Source organism: Acartia tonsa, chromosome 1 (assembly GCF_053477335.1).
Source record: "Acartia tonsa isolate MP-2025a chromosome 1, ASM5347733v1, whole genome shotgun sequence".
In the NCBI taxonomy this organism is placed as follows: domain Eukaryota; kingdom Metazoa; phylum Arthropoda; class Copepoda; order Calanoida; family Acartiidae; genus Acartia; species Acartia tonsa.
In genome coordinates this window covers 3,571,821-3,594,674 of record NC_137260.1, presented here as the reverse complement: position 1 = coordinate 3,594,674, position 22,854 = coordinate 3,571,821, and the positions used below count along the sequence as shown (strand labels likewise).

Sequence of the window (22,854 nt, the reverse complement as noted above, 5' to 3'; positions counted from 1 at the left end):
TTCTTCAATTTTTTTATATTTATCAACATATGTTTTACTATACTTTATCCCTAAATTTTAGACGAAAATATGCATACAGTGAAGAATACCAAGATCTTTGAATAGCTGCGCTTACAAATTTAAATTCGTACAGTTAATCCAATTTTTAAATAGATAAAAAATAGATATTTACTCTTTAAATCAGCCAATAGGGAAACGGAGAACAAGCAATCCGTCATTTCGTTTGCATAATGAGTCAGCTATGAATAATTGTATTGCTTAGGTTATAGCTTTTCCTGGGTAAATTATACCATGTGAAGCATATGACAAAACATATAATAAGTTAGTTAAAGTTCTTAGTATAAAGTTAGCTTTCTAAAAATAATATCGCAAAAAAACTGCGTCCCCCGTGTATAACAAAAGATAAACAAAGTTTTTTTTCTTCTAAAATTTCCCTTTTTTAGGCAAAATTATCCCCTCTAAAATTTTAGCGAGCCTCACTAATTTTAGTGAGGCCAAAGTTTTTTTAAGAATCCACCTCAGATGTAACATCTAAATGTATTATGTCTATTTTTTGAACATTTTATCCAAGCAAACAAAATTTAAATTAATCAGCTGTCATTTGTTTATTATTGTTTTATCACTTCACGTATAGCTAATCAAAACAAATATTGCGCTAAAATTAATCAATATTTTGTGATTTTTAGTATGATTAGAATTCAAGGAATTGTGTGCATGTTATTGTTTTATGAAACAGTTATTAGTAGAGATATTCGTAGCAATATTAATGCTTTAGACGTAAGTATGTTTAGTTAAATTTAGTAAACAAAGATGACAACATCTATAAGTAGCGAATCTAAACCCAGAGAGAGGGAGGGGACAATGGAATGTTTATTACACTAGTCCCCAAAGTGTTATAATAACATTTCTTAATCGTTGTCTTAACTTTTATTTTTGAATTTTAATTGGTTGGTTCATTAGTTCAAGTGTTGAAACGTTTCAACCACTGATTTAATAAGTTTAAAGGGGTAATTTGTATACAATTATTGGGAATGTATATCAATTTATCGGCTAATGTCCTATCCCTTTAGATCCCTCAATACCTTAACCTCAAGTTAGTCATAGGTTAGATGATTTCAACAAGATTTTAAACATATACATTAGAATACCAAGTGCTTTATAGAATGGGATCGTAGTTCATCAGGACCTCCAATAAGATTGCAATTTAAATCTCAATGTTACCTGAGTTATATCCTTAAAATGAGAGCCATTTTTTAAGCTTATCTTTCGTAAAGGTTTATGTTTTTGATTTATTGGGGTACAATATGGAATTGTGAAGAAACGGCGGCGAATCCTACACTAAAGTTAAAATCGTCCAAGTTTACCTTCAGTTTGCATTTGAAACTTGTGTTCTTAATATGTAAAACATTTCGTAATTTCATTGAGCATTGGGAATGTATATAAAATTATTTTTCATTGTCTTATCTCTTAATCATTTTAGTTGGATGGATTGGAGAAGCAGATCTACCACTGCGGACAGACCATTGCGGAGGTTTTGGTTGAAATTAACAACCCTATCAACATTGTATTATGTAGGTTAGTTTTATTACAAAAGAAAACCTATAAGACACTTTGAACAATTAAAAGAATAAAGAACGGATGAGATTATTTTCTTTTATCTTTTACTAGCGGCTTCGCCCCTAGCCTCTAGGGGCTTTGCCCCAAGAGGTTTAATCAAACCAATTTTTCGTATTGTAGATTTAAAAGAAAAATAAAAAGATATAAAAAAAATTTTAGGAGTTGGAAATTTTTTTATTTTTGGGGGGAGGGGCTAGTCGACCCCACTATTTTAATTTTATTTTTAAAAAGAAAAAAAAATTTGGGGGGGGGGTAATTTTTTAATTTTTTTGCGGAGGTTGGGGGTGTCCAGACCTCCAAGAAAATAGTTATAAACCTTCCCGAGACATATGAGAAGCTACCCTGTAAAGGAGAACCTGATCAGTTCAGCGGTTAGTGAGATCCTTTGCTACAAACAGACAGACAGACAAACAAACAAACAAACAGACATCGTTCTACTTTGTATTATAGATTAGCATTTTGAGTTAGGTAAGGTCAATTAAAATGTAGGAGAGAGACCAGCATGGATGTAACCCTGTGGAGGTATGGCTATAGCCCCCTCCCCCCTATATGGGTTTGAAAAAAAAATTCCTAAAAGTAGATAAAACGTGGAATGGTATTCTAAACCGACTAATATCCGCAGGATTAGAACCGTTTCTCGGCCATTATGAAAAACCCTTTATAGCAGCGTGTGACAATCAATTCTTCACAAATGTTAAAATAAAAAAACTGGGTTTAATCTTCATCCTCTTTAATTTTCATTTTAAAATCCGCGGAAAGCAGTCCATAATACAATCTTTGTTTTAGATTGTGGCAAACCGAAGAGGTGGAAGAAAAACAACCTTTATTCGATCAATTAGATGAGTATGTTATGTTTCGGGTCATGGCATAAATATACTATTTACAGTAACAGGATGGTTGTCTGTGTGTTTGTACGGAAGGATCTTGTTAACTGCTTGACTTACATGGTTCTCCATGACAATGAAACTTTTCATATGTCCAGAGAACGTTTAATAAGAGTGGGGGGGGGGGGGGGGGGTAATGCAACCATCTCGTAAACAGTGAGCAAATGGCACTTAGAATTCGAATTTCCATCTGAAATTTTGCATGAGTAATCCTTGGTAGGTCTATTTTCTCTAAATCGAACAAAACGTTGGAAAAGTAACAGCTAACGGCTGGCGGCTCAGCCGTTTTGCCATTTTTGAATATCTATATTGTAAATCAGTTACGAAACCTTTCTCCACATAATACTCTTTTCCACTCCAAAACGCTATCAAACAATTCTAGACGGTAGCTGTTGGTACTAGAAGTTTTTAAAATGGTTATTGCTATCATTTAATATGAATTAAACCAAAAATATGTTTTAAAAAAACGGCTAAACGGCTGAGCCGCCAGCCGTTACTTTTCCAACTTTTTGTTCGATTTAGGGAAAATAGACCTACCAAGGATTATCCATGCAAAAGTTCAGATTGAAATTCGAATTCTAAGTGCCATTTGCTCACTGATAACGAGATGGTTGCATTAACCCCCCCCCCCCCCCCTTAGTTTTTACTTGTTCATTTTAAAACGAAAATACAAGTGGAAGGTGAATCATCTGTCTTTACTTGAGTGCTCCTAGAGGCCTCTACGGGTGAATCCACTATTATAAATACATAGATAGAAAAAGAGATTCTGTATTCGAAGTAAGAAATAGCATAAAAATATACCAAGAACCGATTGAGTTCTCCAACTTTTAGTCTTTATATGGTTTTAGACTTATTTTTTTGTAAATCTAGATCTTGCGATGGTTTCAGGCTATTTGTCTGCCCCCAACCTCTCCCTTCGAAAACAGAGCCCGTAGATGCTATGGGCGCCGCAGATGCTAGTTCTATTTTTTCTACTAGCGGCTTCGCCCCTAGCCTCTAGGGGCTTTGCCCCAAGAGGTAATTAAAAAAAATTAAGTACCCCCACTAAGGTGCCCCCACTACTTTCTATTTTAAAAAAATGGGGGGGAATTTTTTGTTTTTTGGGGGGGTTGGGGGTGTCCCACCCCCCAAGAAAATAGCTTAAAACCACCACAGGACCAGTAGGTACATACCCTGAAGAGTAGAATCCGATCGGTTCAGTGGTTACTGAGATCTTAAGGGACAGACAGACGGACAGACAGATGGACAGACATCAAGCTACTTTGTATTATAGAAATTAGCTTTTGAAAACCACCAAAAATGAAAATAAAGTTCTTTTAAAACATACGATCTTAAAAACTAAAGTTATATAGTGGCTGCGATAGTTGAAACACGCGAGTGGGTTTTTAAATTAAAGTATTAAATCATTCCTAATAATATTTACTAAGTGCTTTTCTAAATAACACTTTCACTCAAGTATTCTTGTGAGCACTTAAATTCCCCAACCCTTTTTTCTGAAATAGTTTAAATTTAGTGGGGGGGGGGGAGTGATGTTTTTTTTTAGTTAATACTTTAGGTGAGGTTAGATTTTGTAGCCTCACAGGGTTAGGGATCAGAGCACTGAAGGTAGACACCTCGAAGGGTTGCCCCCCTTTCTTATTTTCAATGTAATATAAAACTAAGGGGGGGTGGGGGTAATAGTGCTCAATTGGCATTTTGTACTTTAAACTTAATTTTAATCTACCGAATAAATTAGAATGTTATAAATATACTCAAGATCTCTTAGAAAATTAGAAAATAAACTGAAAATACATTTTGTCGTCATAAGCAAACTATTTATGACTCCGAAAAAGAGAACACGTAATTTTAAGTAAAGTTGTTTTTAATAAGAATATACTTTTTTTAGTGAAAAGGGTAATTTTTTATTTTTACGTTTTACGCGTTGATCTTGCACTTGTCCCGTAAAATGTTTTTTTTCTTTCCACAGTTTTTGTTTGTGTATAGTTTAACCTATTTTTAGTCAAGCTCTGGTCGTTAGTTAATGCATTTTAGAATTGTCTTATTCATTTAGAACTCTGATTCCTGAAATAGTTAGGTTCAGCTCTATATTAACATTTTTCTACTATTAACACAAGCCGCGCAATTTCAATTTTAAAAATGTCCGCATTTTTTTGCACACCCTTTAGTTGCAAAAAAGTGCATCTTCCATTCAAAAGTTTTTAATTTGGATGTTTTGACATGCATTTTTATGTAATTTAGCTGTCCTTTTATCATGATTTTTAATTTGTCGTTTTTAGTACGAAATAAAGTAAAGGGAACGTGGTACTTGTTTCCAGAGGCGAAAGATCCAAAATTAAACCTGGTCCGGGACCTATGGTATAAGAAGCTTCACTGAATAGGACAGTCATATCCGTCCAGTAGTATCTATCGGTAAAAACATAAAAACAGACAGACACACATCAAGTTACTTTTATATATTTAGGTCAGTTGTGATAACTAAGTTAAAATTGGAAGATATGTTGGATATGATACAGAAGTGTAATTACCATCCGGCTAGCCAGAAAATTTCTACAGGAATCAAGTTTTTATTTAAAATTCCAGTTACCCTTTCCTATTTGCATGTGTGTTTCTTATCGCCTTTGATTTTTATAAAGCGAAGCTTTACTATAATTGTTTTCGTTCCGTCCGTCCGTCCATTCAAACTTTGCATGATGATTGCTATAACAATTAGATACGACTTAGAAAGAGTGGCAACTTTATAAAATTGTTACCAGAAAGTTTATACGTCCATATTAAACATGCTGATTTTAACTTTTTTGACAACAACGTGTTATTTCTGGAAAATTGATTTCTAGGACAACAAAGTAAAATATCATGAGCTAGGCATTTTTACTCTATTTTGAAATCATAAAAAAATTGTTTGTTTTTCCTTCCTTCTGATTTTAGAGCTTCGCTTTTATGGATGTTGTGTCCTTATTTTGTTATTTTAAACAATATTTTGTATTAACTTTATTAAAAACAAACGGTAGTTGCAGAATAGCTTTGCTACAAAAAAGAATAGTTTTAAAATTATATTTTTGTCATTTTAATTGTTAAAAAACAATTAAACACTACAGACAACAAAAAGTTCTATTTAAAGAAAACAAGACCGAAAATTGTCCTAACATGCAAAGACTGCAATTAAAATTATTTGATTATTTATACAAAGTTGCTTTGATCCACAAAGAGACCAGTAGGTTGCGGGTAAATTCCGTAAAGGTGTGAGTTTTAAGGCTTAAAAACAGTAGTAGAAAGATAATATTCACTAAATATGTATATTCCTTATTGAAAAGAACTTAAGTCAAAAAAATTGTGTAAGTTAAAAAAAATTGTTAAAAAATGGAAAATTCATTGAATGCATTGACATTTATAAAAAAAATTATTGGAAAGAGTATCAAAAATTACAAATAATGCCAATTATTTAAAAGTTATTAATTTTTAAAAAACATTATTTGATTGTCCATGGTAATTCTTTGTATTATATGTTAAAATTTATGTTTGTCAGCTTGACATTAACAAAGCATTCGGTAAAAATTTCAGGGGTTTTTTTTTACAATTTTCAGGCATCGTTAACTTAAAAAAAAAAAATTTCTATGGTACTATTCAATAAGGAATACACATATTTAGAGAATATTATCGTTCTTATACTGTTTTTAAGCCTTAAAACTCAAACCTTTACAGAACTTACCCGCAAACTACTGGTCTCTTGTTGGAAGTTTATACAGGATCTACAGTCTAATTTCTAAATATGTTTTGCATTACAGACCAACAGATCTAGTAGATAATATAAATATTCTGTCCATAAACAAAAAGATATTTGGATGAATTGTTTTTTTATACTTTGGATCTTACATCTTATTGTCACATACTCTAATAAATGGACACTTGAAGCAGGCTAAAAAAACAATTTCCCTATCACCCCTTTACCTCATCCGGTCCCCTCCTACTGGATGAACGACCTGACCAATAAATGAAAATAGCAAGCAAATTTTTTACAACAATTTTTCCCCTGTCATAATATCCACGTATATTCTACATCCAATTTAGAATGAAATAAAAGCTGACATACAGACGCACAGACAGTTTGAGGGATCCAAATCTTTATAGAACATATTGTTTGTTAAAAAAAAGAATAAATATTTAATCACATTTTCCACTAAATGTTTTTATTTTCAAGTATTTATACCAGAACTAAATATAGAAGAAAATTGATAAATATTTTATAAGAATAACTTTTAGTCTGCGTGCATTGTATTTATTTCTTAAGAAACAAACCAAAACACGAATTAATATTTAGATCTATATTATTGTTTTTATCTATCTATTACCTCATTGGATTCTCTTTCGATTTCATGTGATTATCTAGAGATTAGAGTAAAAAACTATCAGGGAGAAAGGGTTAAATAACAGTATCTCCCCATCGCAACCACCTTGTGCAACCCTTCTATTGGATCATTTAAGTTCAACCAATGGTGTTGCTTATATTAACACAGCCAAGAAGCAGAATATAATTTAGAAGCAGACGAAGAAAGAGGTCTTTGAAAAAGAAAGGGAGGTAGTTGTCTGTATATACATCTATACTATAGATATGTTATTTAGAGAACCCAAGGGCATCATCCCCTTGTAATTGGATTCAATACTCTAACGCCCACTATTGGATATTAAATTAAGTAGCATCCAACAGACAACCAACCCTTTGATTGCACAACCTTTGTCTGAGAAGTTCCAACTGTGCATTCTAATGAGTTGCGGCTGTTTATGGGCCAAGGTATTCCCCCCTATTCTAAATATTTATGTCGTGCACCTGACATAGTAGGAACCATTTTTAACGTCCTTGTAAGGCCAAAATTCGAACCTAACACCACACCGACGACGAGCGGATGCGCTACGGTCGCGGGTTATCTATAAATATTTTAATAAAAACTTGATTTTTTTCTACAGATACAACTGGACTGCAATCATCAATAGGAAATTTATACAAATAAATTATAAATTTTAAGAAGATATTATTTTTGGCAAAGATTAATGTCTTAAAAATCTTGATTTAAAAAGTTACTGCACTCTAAATTTTAAACGGATAGTTGCATGAAGTGCATTTCAAAAAAATTATTTCAATCATAAGAAACAAATATAGCATCAAATAAATATAATTTTGTATTACAATAAATAACAAACAATTAGACATCACTAAATTGGTCGCATGCTGTTTTTGTGAAAATAAGTTAGCTATATAAATTGCATGTAACCCAAGAATACCATTTTCAAATCTTGATATTTTTAATACTACGTGGTAGAAAATTAAAATTCTTTCAAATATAAGCCCTATAGATGTATAGAAAAATATACGGTTCACTAAGTTCATGTTCAAATGCATTTCGTGCAACTATCCGTTTGCTTCTTCATTCATTTTACCGTAACTTGTAAGCGAGATCTATTCATTCATCCGGATGGACGAACGGACAGACATCTAAATTATTATATTTATTTGTATAAAGTTTATTGTAGAGGACAAGCTTTCCATGGACTTTATAAGAAGTGGCAGTCAAATGATTGTTCCGGGAACTTTGTCAGTATATTTTTTTTAAAGGCGTGTTCTGAGTTCTCCATTTGAATGTAATGAATGCTTTATGTTGTACTAGCATCACGCCCCTAGAAGCCTCTAGGGGCACTTGAGGAGGGGGGAGTCGAATTTGATAACCCAATTTCTTATTTTAGATTTTTAAAGAAAAAGTAAAAAAAAATTTGGGTAGTGGAATTTTTTTTTTGGGGGGTTGGGGTTGGGTTGGGACCCCCCCCCCCTCATTTTTTTTTAGTTTGAAAATGTAAAAAAAAAATTTGGGGGGCTTATTTTTCATTTTTTGGGGGTTTGGGGGTGTCCCCCCCCCCCCCCAAGAAAATAGTTATAAACCGGGACCTATGAGATGCTACCCTGTTAAGGAGAAACCGATCAATTCAGCGTTTAGCGAGATCCTTCGGTACAAACACACAGACAAACACACAAACATCCTGTTACTTTATTATAAGGATTTCTTAATAGAAATACAACATAGCATAGGTTCATCTTGTAATAAGCTATCCTTTTATAATATGTAGTAAGCTTTTATGTTTGTAGCGAAGGATCTCGCTAACCACTAAACTGATATGGTTCTAATTTATAGTGAAGCTCTCGTATTCATTTGAATCCGGTGGATAGGAACCGGTTCTCATCCATACAAAAAAAAACTATGTCTTGCATCGTATTATATCCAGCTTTCTACGAAAATAAAAATGTACAATCAAAAGATTAAAAGCAGTTTTTAGCCCGTGCCTTCGGCACCTCAGGGCTAAAAAACTGGTTTTAATCTTATAATTGTACATTCTATATCCGCGGAAAGCTAATTATAATATGATGAAAGAAATAAGTACTATTATTTATTTTGGGGAGGGCCAGCATTCTTTTTTAGTTGGTTTCAGTGGTTTGGGTTTGACATGGGGTGGGCCCGTGGGGTAATATTAACCCCCAAATATTGAAATCATATATTTACTTTTAAAACTTATCCACAGTGCGTTCGTAGGTGCTTTGACTTTTGTATCAGAACCTAAATTGGGACATAGTGCATTTCATTACCCTAGGTTAGGTAACTTAATTTCACTTTTCAATAAAATCTAAAATGCAGCCGTTTTTGAGAAAATTAGATTTTAAAGACTCCATAAAAGCAAAGTTTTTCAAAATTTTAAATAAATGATCTTTGCTTTTCTTGGAATTATTATGCGGTAACTCCTAGGGAATGAAAAATGAACTTGAAATTTTCAAATCTAATTTTCTCAAAAACGGCTTCATTTTAGATTTTATTGAAAAGTGAAATTAAGTTACCTAACCTAGGATAATGAAATGCACTATGTCCCAATTGAGGTTCTGACACAAAAGTCAAAGCACCTTCGAACGCACTGTGTATCAACTTATCTAGTTGGTGTGGTCGAGGAAATCAAGCCAAGATGTTTAGTGATTTAGGACCTTTATACCATGTTGATAGGTGTGCATTTTATGTCTTTTTAAAAGCGAAGCTTTTCTATAATTAGGGTCGGTCCGTCCGTTCGAGATAGATAGCTTTTATTCGTTAATTTAGGCATGTTAGAATTGCCCTATCGATTTCAAACTTTGCATGGTGATTCCTGTAGTAGCTAGGTATGATTTAGAAAGCGTAGCAACTCTATAATCCTTACCAGAACGTCCGTACGTCCATTTTAAACATGTTGATATTTTTCTTTTTTAACAATAAATTTTTATGTGATCTAATCATCCAATTGATCTGATTTTTGGTATATTGATTCCTGGGACAACAAAGTATAATGTTATAAGCGAAGCAACTCTATAATAAAGTCCTAAAAATTTAAGTATGTCCATAACCATTATCCTGTATCAAGCAGTTTTTCAACAAATTTACTTACAATTTTGCTTTGACTCTTATACATTTATATTCTGATTATTCAGTTCTGACACTATATAAGTGTTAATGTACGTTTGTCCTACCGCTTCAGTGCTTCGCTTTTATGGATGTTGTCATCCTTGTTGATTCATAAAATACAGAACTTCAATTGTGAGACTTTATTCTGTAAGTACTATTGAAATAGATTAACCCTTGTTTTAACTTTTGTTTCTGTCGTCAATAATTGTCTTAACTAGAGTTTATTTTCTTAAGTGGAACAAAAGTATTGCTTAATTTCATTGTGAAATATTATTTTCTGATAAAGAACTCTCCTAGCAAATAAAGAAAATAGGATATTAATGATAAAATTCGATGTGAAGGATAAGTGGGTTAAAGTATGCAATAACTTTGATTGATGTTTTAGATGTTGTAGACAGCATGATTTCTGTCCTATTGAGCTGAAGGCCTTTAGTCGAGCAAATCCAACTCCTTATACCCAGGTAGTATTTAGTAACACATGATTTCTGTCCTATTGAGCTGAAGGCCTTTAGTCGAGCAAATCCAACTCCTTATACCCAGGTAGTATTTAGTAACACATGATTTATGTCCTATTGAGCTGAAGGCCTTTAGTCGAGCAAATCCAACTCCTTATACCCAAGTAGTATTTTATAAATTTCATAAAGCTTAAATCTGAAAATAAATTAGCCTAAAACCATCCCGGGTCCTATCTCAAACTTTCCTTAAAAGGAGAACTTAGTCATTTCACTATTTTATTAAAGTATTAGGCATCAGTTAAAAACAACCTTACTACTTTAGGTAATAGAAAACCTATTCCTAGGGTAGATAATTTCTCCTTGAAACAAATACAAAAAGAAACGTCCTTAGGTGGATTCTTAAAAAAATTGCCCCACTAATCGCTTATTGGGGCAAAATTGTTTTCGTGAAAAATCCACCAATATCACATTAAAACAAAAATTAAACAAAATCATATGGTAATAACCCTTCTATGATTTTGTTTAATTTTTGTAGATATTTAATGTGAATTTGGTGGATTTTTCACGAAAACAAATTTTTTTAAGAATCCATCTCTGGTATTTATAAGAAGGCTCACTACACCAGTCAAAATGTTAAATTATTGTACGAACAGACAAGACACACGGACAATAACCTTATTTTACACACAAATTAAGGGATATATATTATACTAGCGGCTTCGCCCCTAGCCTCTAGGGGCTTTTTCCCCAAGAGGTGATCAAAAAAATAAGGTGAAATTCGTAAAAGGACCAGGGAAATCTTCAGGAAAAAAAGGGCCAAGGAAATCTTCTGCAAAAAAAAGACCAAGGAAATCTTCTGAAAAAAAATGGTGGGGGGTATTTTTTTGTTTTTTTGGGGGGTTTGGGGTGTCCCATCCCCTAAAAAAAATAGCCTAAAACCACCACAGGACCAGTAGGTATATACCCTGAAGAGTATAATTCAATCGGTTCAGTGGTTACCGAGATTTTAAGCTTCAGACGGACAGACGGACATACATCATTCTACTTTGTATTTTAGATATCTAAAAATATTATCTTCAAAACTTAACTTCCATTTTAAATAAATCTTTGTTTTAGAATCTATGTGTGTGTGATAAAATCTTCTATGACTGTTTGAAAGCTGTCCAAGGGCCTGCTGCTAAAGATGTTGGAAAGGTAAAAATATTGAAACCCTGGCTCCACTGACAATCTGGGAGGGAGGGGACATTGGGCTGTTTATAACACGGTTCCTCAAAGTTTTACAATAACCTTTTTTGTTTTTCGTTAACTGAACATAATTTTGATTGGATGGTTCATTAAGTTAAGTGTCCAGAAGTTTCAACCGCTTATTGTAATCTACGGAAAGGGTAATTTTGTGTATCATCATTGGGGATGTACATTAAATAATCGGCCATTGTCTTATCCCTTTAGATCTCTAAATAACAACTATTTTGCCTCAAACCTTTCCGTCAAGCGAATTCTCAGATAATTAAACGTATAATATTCGATGATGATAATATTATTGTATCAGAAAATCATTTAATTTTGTCTTTAACAATACATAAACGCGTGATTGGTTCATGTAAAGCACAGGGATCTTAAGGGATAAGACAATGGACAAAAAGTTAATATCCACTCCCAATTATGATAAACAAAATTACACCCCGTCCCTCTGTAGATAAAGGAGCTAAAAGCAAGTTTATACAAAACAATGAGCGTGGTTTTTTATATGTTTCTAATGCATAATGAATAATTCATGACCATTAAGATTTAATCAATTTTTTGCATAAATTTTGTACATTGCTTTAACAAGTAATAAAAGGCTTGTCCTTCAATATTTGTTTATGTTGAAATATTAAATTTCAATTTATATTTAAATGCATTTTGTTATAAAAACACACACATTAATTAAATAGTTTGAACAATGCAATTAATCAGGGAGGGAGGGGACATTAGCCTTTTAATTACGTTAGTCCCCAAAGTTTTATAATAAAGTTATCTTATTCGTTGGTTTAGTAACTTTAGGACTTATCTTGAATTTTGATTGTTTGATTCATTAAGTTGTGTGTTCAAACGTTTCAACCACTAAATGTAATCTACAAAATGAGTAATTTTGTGAATCATCATTGGGGACGTAAATTGATTTATCGGCCATTTTCTGATCCCTTTAGATCCCTGACAATTAGTAGCAACTGAAATAATTATATTGTCAAAAGTTTACTTTAACCTAGCTGTAAATAGGAAGCTGATTTCTATTAGTTTTCCTTATTAATTCAAAATAATACAGGTAAATATACGAGGATATTATGACAGGAGAAAATTTGTTGCCAATTTAGCTTGCTAATATGGACTTCAATTATTGGTCAGTTCGTTCATCGAGTAGGAGGGGAGGGGATAGGGTATAGGGGTTGGAAGGGGGGAACCGATATTTTACCCACCTATAAGTTTTACTTTAATAGAGTACATCGTAATCTGGTGTAGGATCCAAGTAATAAAAAATCCATGAACAATAAGATATATAAGCTGGAAAGAAATTTAATGTTAGAGGGAGATTTGTAATCTGCATCAAATTTTAAGGATTTTTTATAAAATTCGTTTTTTGTATAATTCTTTGTCTAAAAGCGGAAATACAATTAAATTGAAAATTATCTTCGCTCTGATAGGAGAAGCTTAAGTGTCGCACATCATTTAACCAATTAGAGCGCAGGTAGTTTCCAATCCACCTATCCTATTAATCAAAATTTATTAACTTAAATTGTATTTCCGCTTTTAGATAAATAATTATACAAAAAAAAATTATATAAAAAAAAATCCTTAAAATTTTATGCAGATTTTAAATCTCCCTCTAACATTAAAATTCCTTCCAACTTATATATCCTAATGAACAACGTTCTTGTGGTAATACGACACCCAGACGGACAGGCCGTTTACAGAGTTGCTTCGCTGTGACTTATGATAACAAACCCCCCGCACTAATCCTATTATATCACTATCCATCTCATGACCGCTGTTGACCCCGCACCCAGCGGTCAAACTAGCCTGCCTAAATGTGGGGAGGGGACTTGAACATGCAACTATCACGAGTCCCTCACGCGCTTATATAATCGGGAGGCGCTGCCTCCCCTTTTACCACCGCTGCCCCCACAGCCTGTCTACCGTCGGGCGCTAAGCCCTAGCGCCCCACACCCCCTTCAAACCTAACCATTGTTATATTTTGTTGTATATATATAGTAAACATAACTTGTAAATATTATTCAGTTTAAATATATAATTTCTGTATGATTGAATCCTGCTTGTTTGTTTGGTAGAATACTTAAAGGCTAGGGCTCGTTGAATCCGAACTCGTTACCCCGTGGGCCGAGAACGCTCGGCTTACCAGAACTTGGTGTCAGCGTGTTTCAATCGAGCCTTACAGAAACTAGCCTATTCTACCTCTGATTGGACCCTTTGGCAAGTAAGGGGACAATCAGCCGCCAACTGACCCGTGAGACGGCCTTTTTAGGTCGAATTTCCATCATTTTGAACGCAATATGTGGGCCTCTGGCCTACGGCAAGCAGATTTAGCCTGCTAAAAGCGCCAGTTAAGACGCTTTTTCCGTGTCGTGTAGGAGTAGCGCTAGGTGCGCAGCCACGGCAATCGGATAATTTAGCTCAGACGGCTACAGAACTGAGTCTAAATTGGCAAGTGTAGCTGGGACAAGCCCCAGGACACCCAGGCCAAACCTACGAGACAGACAGCTGTGTGCTGGTCTCCCTAAGAAGGCAATGTGTGGCTGCGAAGCTTCAGCACACAAGTAAGCCCTACCACTGCGACGGATAGCAGATTTTGAGCCACAGGCACGGCAGGACGGGACATTCCCTGCCGCTGCCTCCCAGGATTCGAACCCGAGGCGCTGCAGGACGGGCCATTCCCTGCCGCCATTTTTCGGGATTCGAACCAGCGGCGCTGTAGGACGGGTCATTCCCTACCGCCGTCACCCCTCTGAACCTTGCAGGACGGACATTCCCTGCTGCCAGTGCTTCCAGAATCACACCTAGAGCTCCTAGTGATAACAACACATCATTGTGTATAAATGTCAACCAAGTGATAAAAATAAATATAAAATTGTTGACCAAGTGATAATTAATAAGCTCTAGTGATTCGAAGCTACAGTCTAAGCCACCATGGTAAGCGATACCACCATAGCTGCGGTGCGGCCACCACCAAAGTTTCTGCCAACCCCAGCCGAACGAGAGGCCCCCTTGTCTCAAGGGCAGGACCTCCACTTCCCCTGCCATGTCAGGGTGAGGTTTCCTACTCCTGACCCTGCCCAGCATGTACAGGTTGATGCCATGATTGATTCTGGCAACCGTGTACCAGGGTCTGCTGTAATTTCTGAGCATCTCATGCACGCGATGGGTGTGCAACGTATGTTGATTCCGGACAACACCCAGATCCTGACTGCTAATGAGGAAGGCCAGCCCCTCCAGGTAATCGGAAAATTAAAAGAGTTATATATGGCAGTTTCACACACTCTTATACTCCATCTATACCACGTGACTGTGGTCCGGAATCTCTCACACCCTCTGAACCTAGGAGGGTATTTTCTCAAGGAGTTCGGAACTAGGCTCTGTTTCGACATGCAACCACCTTGCTTGTGGGTGCGTGGGGAGTTTATCCCACTCCGTGGCGTCCCCATTGACCGGGAGACAGCCGAGAGAGAGCTAAGCTATGAGGGGCCTCTGCCAGGCCCCCTGCCTGAGCAGCCGCGTGTGGTTGAGAAAGGCACACACTGGGTGGACGCTGAGCTCAACGCACACAAGGGAGCTAACCTGCTAGCCATGGGGTTGCCCCCAGTGCCCAAGGTGCCAAGGGAGAGCCTGCCAACAACGTTTCCTGAGATTGCCAGCCCTCCAGAACCAATCTTCTCCGCCGACATTTTTATCAACGGCCAGCCGTGTCCACCTGGCCCCCTCTACCTGGGACCTCCAGCCAGTCCACCAGCCAAGCCCGAGTCCAGACCCGTCAAGTCGCGGTCTGATGTACCCGGAGCCACACTCAACTCTCAGGCCCCAGCCTCTCCCGGCGCCGTGCCCGTCAAGTCGCGGCCGGACGCCCACGGAGCCAAAGCTGGACCCAGCACTTTGGCCTCTCCCAGCGCCGAGCCCGTCAAATCGTGGCCGGACGCCCCCGGAGCCACGCCTGGCTCCGACACGTCAGCCCCTCCAGAAGCCGAGCCCGTCAAGTCGCGGCCGGTGGGTTCCGGAGCCAAGGCTGACCCCGCACCAGCCACGTATAGGCTAAGCGCTGTCACTCCAACTGACGGTCAACCACCCCAGCTCCGCACAGCCAAGCGGGTGGTCCTGCCTGGCCGCGGGGTTATGGCGGTCCCTGTTGAGCTAGTAGGCCATCGCACCAAGGATGCCATTCAACTAGCTGCCCCAGAACAGAGGTTTGGGGAGGACCTTGTTATTCCAGAGGGCCTGTATGCCCACAGGCCTGGCTCTGCCACTGTGTTTAGAGTACTGGTGGTCAATGAGGGGGAGGTGCCCCTCTTGCTGGATGCTGGCCTCCCAGTGGCAGGGGAGCTGGTCAAACCTGACATTTTAGAGGTCTCTGATACGCCTCCCCCGCGTCTCCACTCGTTCCAAGAACCTGCTGAGCCTATAGACATGCAGGAGTTGTGGGAGGCCCTGGAGATGGAAGACAATGAGTTCCTACGCAAGGACCCCTTGCTCAAGAAGGAGGTCTGGACTACGTTGTCAGAGTACAGGGACGTCTTCTCCAATTCTACCCCCGGCTGCACAGATGTGGTTGAGTTGCAGCTGCGCCTCAAGCCAGGGACCCAGCCGATCCGCCAGAGATTTAGGGATCTGAACCCGCGGCAAGAGGCTGAACTGGAGAAACAACTGGACACCTGGCTACAGGAAGGAGTTATAGAGCCGTCGGACTCCGCCTGGAGCAGCCCCCTGGTGCCCATCAAGAAGAAGGACGGGAGCACCCGCTGGGCCGTCGACTACAGAGCCCTCAACAAGTGTCTGGAGCTGGACAGCTACCCCCTGCCTAGGATCCAGCAGTTGGTGGAACGAGCTGGCGGGCACCGTGTCTACAGTGCTTTAGACGCGGTGGCCGCATACTACACCATCCGTGTGTCTGAGGATAGCCGGCCCTGCACCGCCTTCACCACCCCCAGGGGCTTGTATCAATGGAAAAGGATGCCCTTTGGCCTGGCTACGGCACCGTCTGTCTATTCCAGGTTTATTGCAGGGGTCCTAAACCCACTAGGCACAGCCAACCTCCAGTCATACCTTGACGACGTCCTGACCTTCCATCAGGATACCTGGGCCCACCTGGCCAGGCTCCGAGAGGTCTTGGAAGCCCACCGTAGGGGAGGGATCCGCCTCAAGCCAGCCAAGACCAAGTTGTTCCGGTCCAAGGTGGATTATCTGGGTCACACCCTCAGCCGTGAGGGGATAGCCATGCAAGAGGACTATATTGACCGCATCTTGGACTGGCCAGCCCCTAGCACCCCCAAGGATTTGCTGGCGTTGCTGGGCTTCTTTGGATACTACCGCCTGTTCATCCCAGAGTATGCAGACCTCACCTACGAGATGAATCGGCAGAAGACGGCCAAGGCCCTAACCTGGACGCCTGAGATGGAAGCCCAGCTGCTGCAACTCAAGGACAAGTTCCGCAAGGCCCCCATCCGAGCGCCGCCCAGGTTTGATTTGCCAGCAGTGTTCCAGCTCACCACAGATTTCAGCAGCCGCGCCATCTCTGCCATACTGAGTCAATGCCAGGAGGGCAAGGAGAGGCTGATTGCCGCCGTGGGGCGCAAGACAACCGACCCTGAGACGCGCTACCCGTCCTGGAAGGGAGAGATGGCCGCCATTATCTATGGGATCCGAAAATTCCACGGCATCTTGTCCTACCGCAGCTTCCAGATCAACACTGATTCCTCTGCCCTGCTACAGATGAAATCACTGAACACATCCACAGGGATGGTGGCCCGCTGGCAGGAGGAGCTAGCGGCCTTAGACTTTACCGTCTGCCACAGGCCTGGCACCCAGAATACCAACGCCGACGCCCTCAGCCGCCGGGAAGATGCCAACATGCCAACGGCTAGCGCCGAAGAATTAGCAGAGCAGGCTGAGTATATCCACAACCTTTGCCAGCTAGGGGAGGCCGCAGCTAGCCGGCCCCCTGCCGCCCGACTGGATTCAGCTAGAGTATTGGAAGCCCAGACACAGGACCCCCTCCTGCTCCGTGTCCGCCAATGGGTGGCTGATGGCAAGGCCCCAACCAAGGCTGAGCTGCGTGGCAAGGAACGAGACGAGCAGCAGTACGCCAGCCGCTTCCCAGCCCTGGGGCTTGACGAGCACGGCTGCCTCACCACCACTGACCAGACTCTGACAGGAGAGAGGACAAGATACCTGCTGCCTTCGGCCCTCCAGCAGGACGCGTTCTTTCTAGCCCATGGGACCCCCATGGCTGGGCACTTTGGGATGGACGCAACTATCGCCCGCGTTGCCATGCACTTCTGGTGGCCCAACCTGGCCCGTGACGTCCGCCTGATGGTACAAACCTGCCCTGAGTGTGTCCAGAAAGTTACCAAGGAGAGGCTGAAGCAGGGGATCCACGTGCCCTCCCGCCAGGGGTATCCACAGCAAGTCCTATTCATCGACCTGGTGGGGCCACTGCCAGAAACCCCAGCTGGGAACCGCTACATCCTCACCTGCCAAGATGGATTCAGCCGGTTTGTCAGCCTCTACGCCATCCCCAACAAGCGCACCCTCACGGTGGCTGAAGCCCTGTTGCACCGCCACCTGGCCACGTTCGGATGCCCCCTGAAGATCCATTCCGACAATGGAATGGAATTTACCGGCCAGGTATTCCAGGAACTGGCCTCCAGGCTCGAGATTGGCCTAACACATCCACCACCCTACAACCCGCAGTCCAACCGAGTGGAGAGGTTTCATAGGACGCTCAACACAGGCATGCGCCTGTTCCTAGACAGAGACGATAACAACTGGGAGCCACACCTGCCTGCCATCGCCTTTGCCTACAACACCAAGGCCTGCAGATCCACTGGTGTGACCCCGTTCCTGGCCTTCTTTGGGAGAGAGGCCAAACTTCCGGTGGACATGGTGCTACGGCTGCCAGAAACCGAATATGCTTCAGTTCCAGCCAACGTCCAAGCTCTCTTGCAGCGCTACTATGCAGTGTATGATGCCATCCAGCAGAAGGAGGAGGGAGCCATCAGGAGGAGCGCGGCAGCTTACGAAGGCACGGCCAAGTATGAGGTTGGAGACTTGGTCTGGTACCTGGCCCCCCGCCTGGTGCCAGGGAAGGCAGCCAAGATTACCAAGAGATGGACTGGCCCCTGGAAAGTAGTGAGGAAAGCTACAGAAGTCCATTATGTCATTAAACCTGCCTCTCCAGTAGCCAGGATCTCAGAAGTTACCGCGCATGTAGGCCGACTGCGCAAATACACCGGAGATGTGACTGCCCACCAGATCCCAGAAGACATCCAAGTTGACATGGACGGCGACGAGGATGCCACCGAGCTGCCAGTTGGAGTGGCGGCGCCCGCAGCTAGCAACCCAGGAGAGTTCCCAGTGCACCAGCCAGCTGCAGCCGCCCCACAGCCTAGCGGCCAAGATCGTGACCCAGTGGAGGAAAACCTGCAGGAGCAGCCCAACGAACCACCGCCGCCGCCGCCCGCTCCAGAGCCACTCAGAGATGCCATCTGGAACCCTGACGCGGACATGGAGAACCTGCCAGCCAGCAGCGAGCCTGCAGGAGAAGAGCCAGCCACTGCGATGGAAGAAGCCGCCCCAGAAGAAGAAGAAGAAGCCATGTGCCCCCTGCTGATGACAGCCATCCCCATCCGGGTAGGAGCTAGGAGGCCAAGCAACCTGAATCAAGCAGGCGCCCCCATGGAGTTCTATGCACCCTTTGCCATCACCATTCCACCCTTAGGAACCACCAGAGTCTGCCTAGGCCTCCGTGTCCAGCTACCAGCCGCGACAGAACTGATCCTGCAGACGAGGCAAAATTTCCAGCGGCGAGGCCTGGCCGTCGCCAACCCACGCCTAGAAGCCAACCAGGAGCTGACAATGCTGATCACCAACCACAGTCAGACCGAGCAACGAGTGTCCCAGGGAGCCTGTGTAGCCCGAGCTGTACTCCATCGAGCTGTGCCCCAAGAACTGCCTGTCCGGCGCAGGAGCCGGCTGTCGTATCCCCAGGTTCAAGGCCTGGTGGCTCAGGAGCCACGCAACCCTTGAAGGGGAGGTTGTGGTAATACGACACCCAGACGGACAGGCCGTTTACAGAGTTGCTTCGCTGTGACTTATGATAACAAACCCCCCGCACTAATCCTATTATATCACTATCCATCTCATGACCGCTGTTGACCCCGCACCCAGCGGTCAAACTAGCCTGCCTAAATGTGGGGAGGGGACTTGAACATGCAACTATCACGAGTCCCTCACGCGCTTATATAATCGGGAGGCGCTGCCTCCCCTTTTACCACCGCTGCCCCCACAGCCTGTCTACCGTCGGGCGCTAAGCCCTAGCGCCCCACACCCCCTTCAAACCTAACCATTGTTATATTTTGTTGTATATATATAGTAAACATAACTTGTAAATATTATTCAGTTTAAATATATAATTTCTGTATGATTGAATCCTGCTTGTTTGTTTGGTAGAATACTTAAAGGCTAGGGCTTGTTGAATCCGAACTCGTTACCCCGTGGGCCGAGAACGCTCGGCTTACCAGATTCTCATTATTTCAGTTGTTCTTCAATGAGTTCAAAATAGATTGTTTGGAGCTAGTGGTCAGCCCAGAGGATGATTCGGTTATCAAAGGAATAGTTTTTTTCATAAAAAAATCTATATTAATCTTTAATGAAGATTCGGTACTTGCCCTTAAAATTCCTAGCGAGCACAGAACCCCCTGAGCAGAGGGTCGGTTGTTTCTTTTCTTTGTGCATAGCTCCTGCGTGGCCTTATGCCTGCGGTACCCTAACCCATATTTTCTGCTTGACTAGGCACTTTGAGTGAGGGGTATGGTTTTTTTACCAGCTGGGAGTATCATATTATTTGGGCAAATGAAAATATAGTGCAACATCCAAGTAATTATATGTACATCGAGTTATCAAGCTATAAAAATCATTCAATAGGGGGGATTTAAAATGATGTTTTCTTGGAAGATAAGGCAATATAATGTAAAAAGTGCTGTCACTATATGATCATTAAAATTCATATGTCCGATAAGATAAAAAAATTATTATTATAAAAAGAAATATTAGCTAATACGCCCTTTGCTTCTAAGGGCTCTGTATTATAATGGGTTAGAAAAGGGCAGAATAATAGCCTAAAACCATCCTGGGACCAAATGTGAAGCTTCCCTTAAACGGAGAACTCAATAATAGGATTTATGAAAAAATATCTATAGTTACTGTTCCAACCCAATTGGAGTTTTAGGTAGAAAACTTAGTTAAAAGAGCGATTATACATTAATTTTAAACTTATATTAATTTTTCGGTAATATATGTGAATGTTAAAATTCATAAATAAATGATATGTTTCAACAAATTATATCTTATGTTACTGTTATGATAAAGCTATAAATAACAAGGATGACATCATCCATAAAAGCGAAGCTCTGAAAAGGTAGAACAAACAAACATTTACACTTGAAGAGTGTCAGAACTGAATAATCAGAATATAAATGTATAAATGTCGAACGAAACAAAATTGTAAGTAAATCTGTTGAAAAACTGCTTTAATACAGGATATTGTTTAGGGACATACTTACACTTTTAGGGCTTAATTATAGAGATGCTTCGCTTATTTAAATGTATTTTATAAATCAGTAATCCAAATATCAGACCAATCTGATAATTTTATCACTTAAAAATGTGTTGTTAAAAAAGTTAAAAATCAACGTGTTTAAAATGGACTCACGTACGGACATTTTGGAAATGATTATAGAGTTGCTTACGCTTTATAAATCGTACCTCACTACCATAGAAACCCATATGCCTTTTTGGAATCGATTGGACAATTTTAACATGCCTAAATTAACAATAAGAGCCATCCGTTCCAGATGTACGACCAAACCCTATTATAGAAAAGCTTCGTTTTAAAAGGTTCTAAATATTTTTTATCATCATTGTCAACATAAGATTTGTGATCAGTTAAAAATATGGATTATAAAGATTACTTTTATGCAAGCTGTAAATTGCAAAATTGTCCCCCAAAAGTACTCCATATACGATAGTAAGATTTTTTGTTTGTTCTCCATTAGGATCTCCATGAGAATAACTCAAGTTTTTTTTTAAAGAAGCATAACTTCTGGCAGCTGCCAAGTACAGCTGCGGCCGCTTAAATTTATAGTTTGATATTTCTAATGTAAAATTTACATAAAGATAAACATTTTCTGGAAAAAGATTTTTCTTCTAGCTTGAAAAATAAGAAAATTACAGCCGTTTGAAATCTTTAAGTAAAAAAAGACCTAAAAACAAAGGTTGAAACAAAAGGGTGAAGGAAGCGAAAATTGACTTAGACTTATAATAGGTCGGAAGTTCAAGGGAATTGCACAAAAAAAATTTAGCCCTCTAGCTCTAATAGGAACTTAGAAAATAGGGGGCGCGTTGAACGCCCCCCCCCCCCCCCCCCCGACCGATTAATGTGCGGCAAAGGGCCCGACTGTAAAAGGTTAAGGCCATTTTAAGACTAAGCTTTATATTTTTTTGGGCTGTTTTTTTTTCGCTTCTTTTCTTCTCTTTCTAACTATTAGATACTTCCGACGCAGCCGCTAGTATCCAGGTATAAGGTATAACCAACAAGCGAAAAAAAATATAAAATAATATTTGGGGGGGCAAATGGAGAGGTCGTCAATTTTACGATGTGTTGCCCCCCAACGACAGCTGAAAAACACGTATGGGTTTCGTGATTTTTTCTGAAATAATTTCGTTATTGGTATAAGCTGGCTAGTATCTAGACTTCATATATAATTCATTTGTCCGTCTGTCCATCCGTGATTGCTTTGTGCTTTGCTACTACTTATGCATGTTATCATCCTTGTTAAAAACTTACTTGTTTTAAGAAGTTGCTTGATACCAATTTTCTTAACATTTTTATTGAAATAACTTGATAACTAAACTGATAATAAATAAGAAATTATATTTATATTTATTGAATATGATATATAATACAAGAAGATATGGTTGAAATTTAGTAGTAAAATCAATGAAATACTTTAATTTGACAGAATGACACTAAATACCTTTTTTATATCTATTATATTTGGAGAAAAAGAAATTTAAAAAGTTGGGGTGGGATATCTATTCATGCCTCCATCATGCCGAGGGTCCTAAACCTACGGGGCCTACACCAACATGAAAAATACTAACTTCACCCCCCCC

At 39.9% G+C, this 22,854-nt stretch overlaps 2 protein-coding genes across 4 annotated transcripts in view; one reads left to right on the top strand and one right to left on the bottom strand.

Moving 5' to 3' along the window:
- Window positions 1-22,854, bottom strand: part of LOC145331171 (protein NipSnap homolog 3B-like) — a 69,326-nt gene extending 46,472 nt beyond the window's left edge. For all 3 annotated transcript variants that reach the window (XM_080175893.1, XM_080175960.1, XM_080175825.1), the window contains exon 1: window positions 22,526-22,854. In XM_080175893.1, coding sequence (XP_080032019.1) covers window positions 22,526-22,564 — 39 coding nt within the window. In that variant the 5' untranslated portion in view covers window positions 22,565-22,854. The remainder of the gene's footprint in view (window positions 1-22,525) is intronic.
- Window positions 603-20,955, top strand: LOC145331076 (uncharacterized). Its single transcript, XM_080175731.1, has 11 exons — window positions 603-777; window positions 1,481-1,575; window positions 2,404-2,460; window positions 4,963-5,054; window positions 7,461-7,487; window positions 8,025-8,085; window positions 9,467-9,532; window positions 10,350-10,425; window positions 11,536-11,613; window positions 20,218-20,290; window positions 20,880-20,955. The coding sequence occupies exons 1-11, from the start codon at window positions 688-690 to the stop codon at window positions 20,906-20,908; spliced, it is 744 nt and encodes a 247-aa protein (XP_080031857.1). The 5' UTR covers window positions 603-687; the 3' UTR covers window positions 20,909-20,955.

Bases quoted from the DNA above. Each gene is read 5' to 3' on its own strand.
- LOC145331076 (XM_080175731.1), top strand. From the start codon at position 688: ATGATTAGAATTCAAGGAATTGTGTGCATGTTATTGTTTTATGAAACA. The intron at 778-1,480 runs GTAAGTATGTTT...TAATCATTTTAG, and splicing joins GCAATATTAATGCTTTAGAC to TTGGATGGATTGGAGAAGCA. The intron at 7,488-8,024 runs GAAATTTATACA...AGTTTATTGTAG, and splicing joins TGGACTGCAATCATCAATAG to AGGACAAGCTTTCCATGGAC.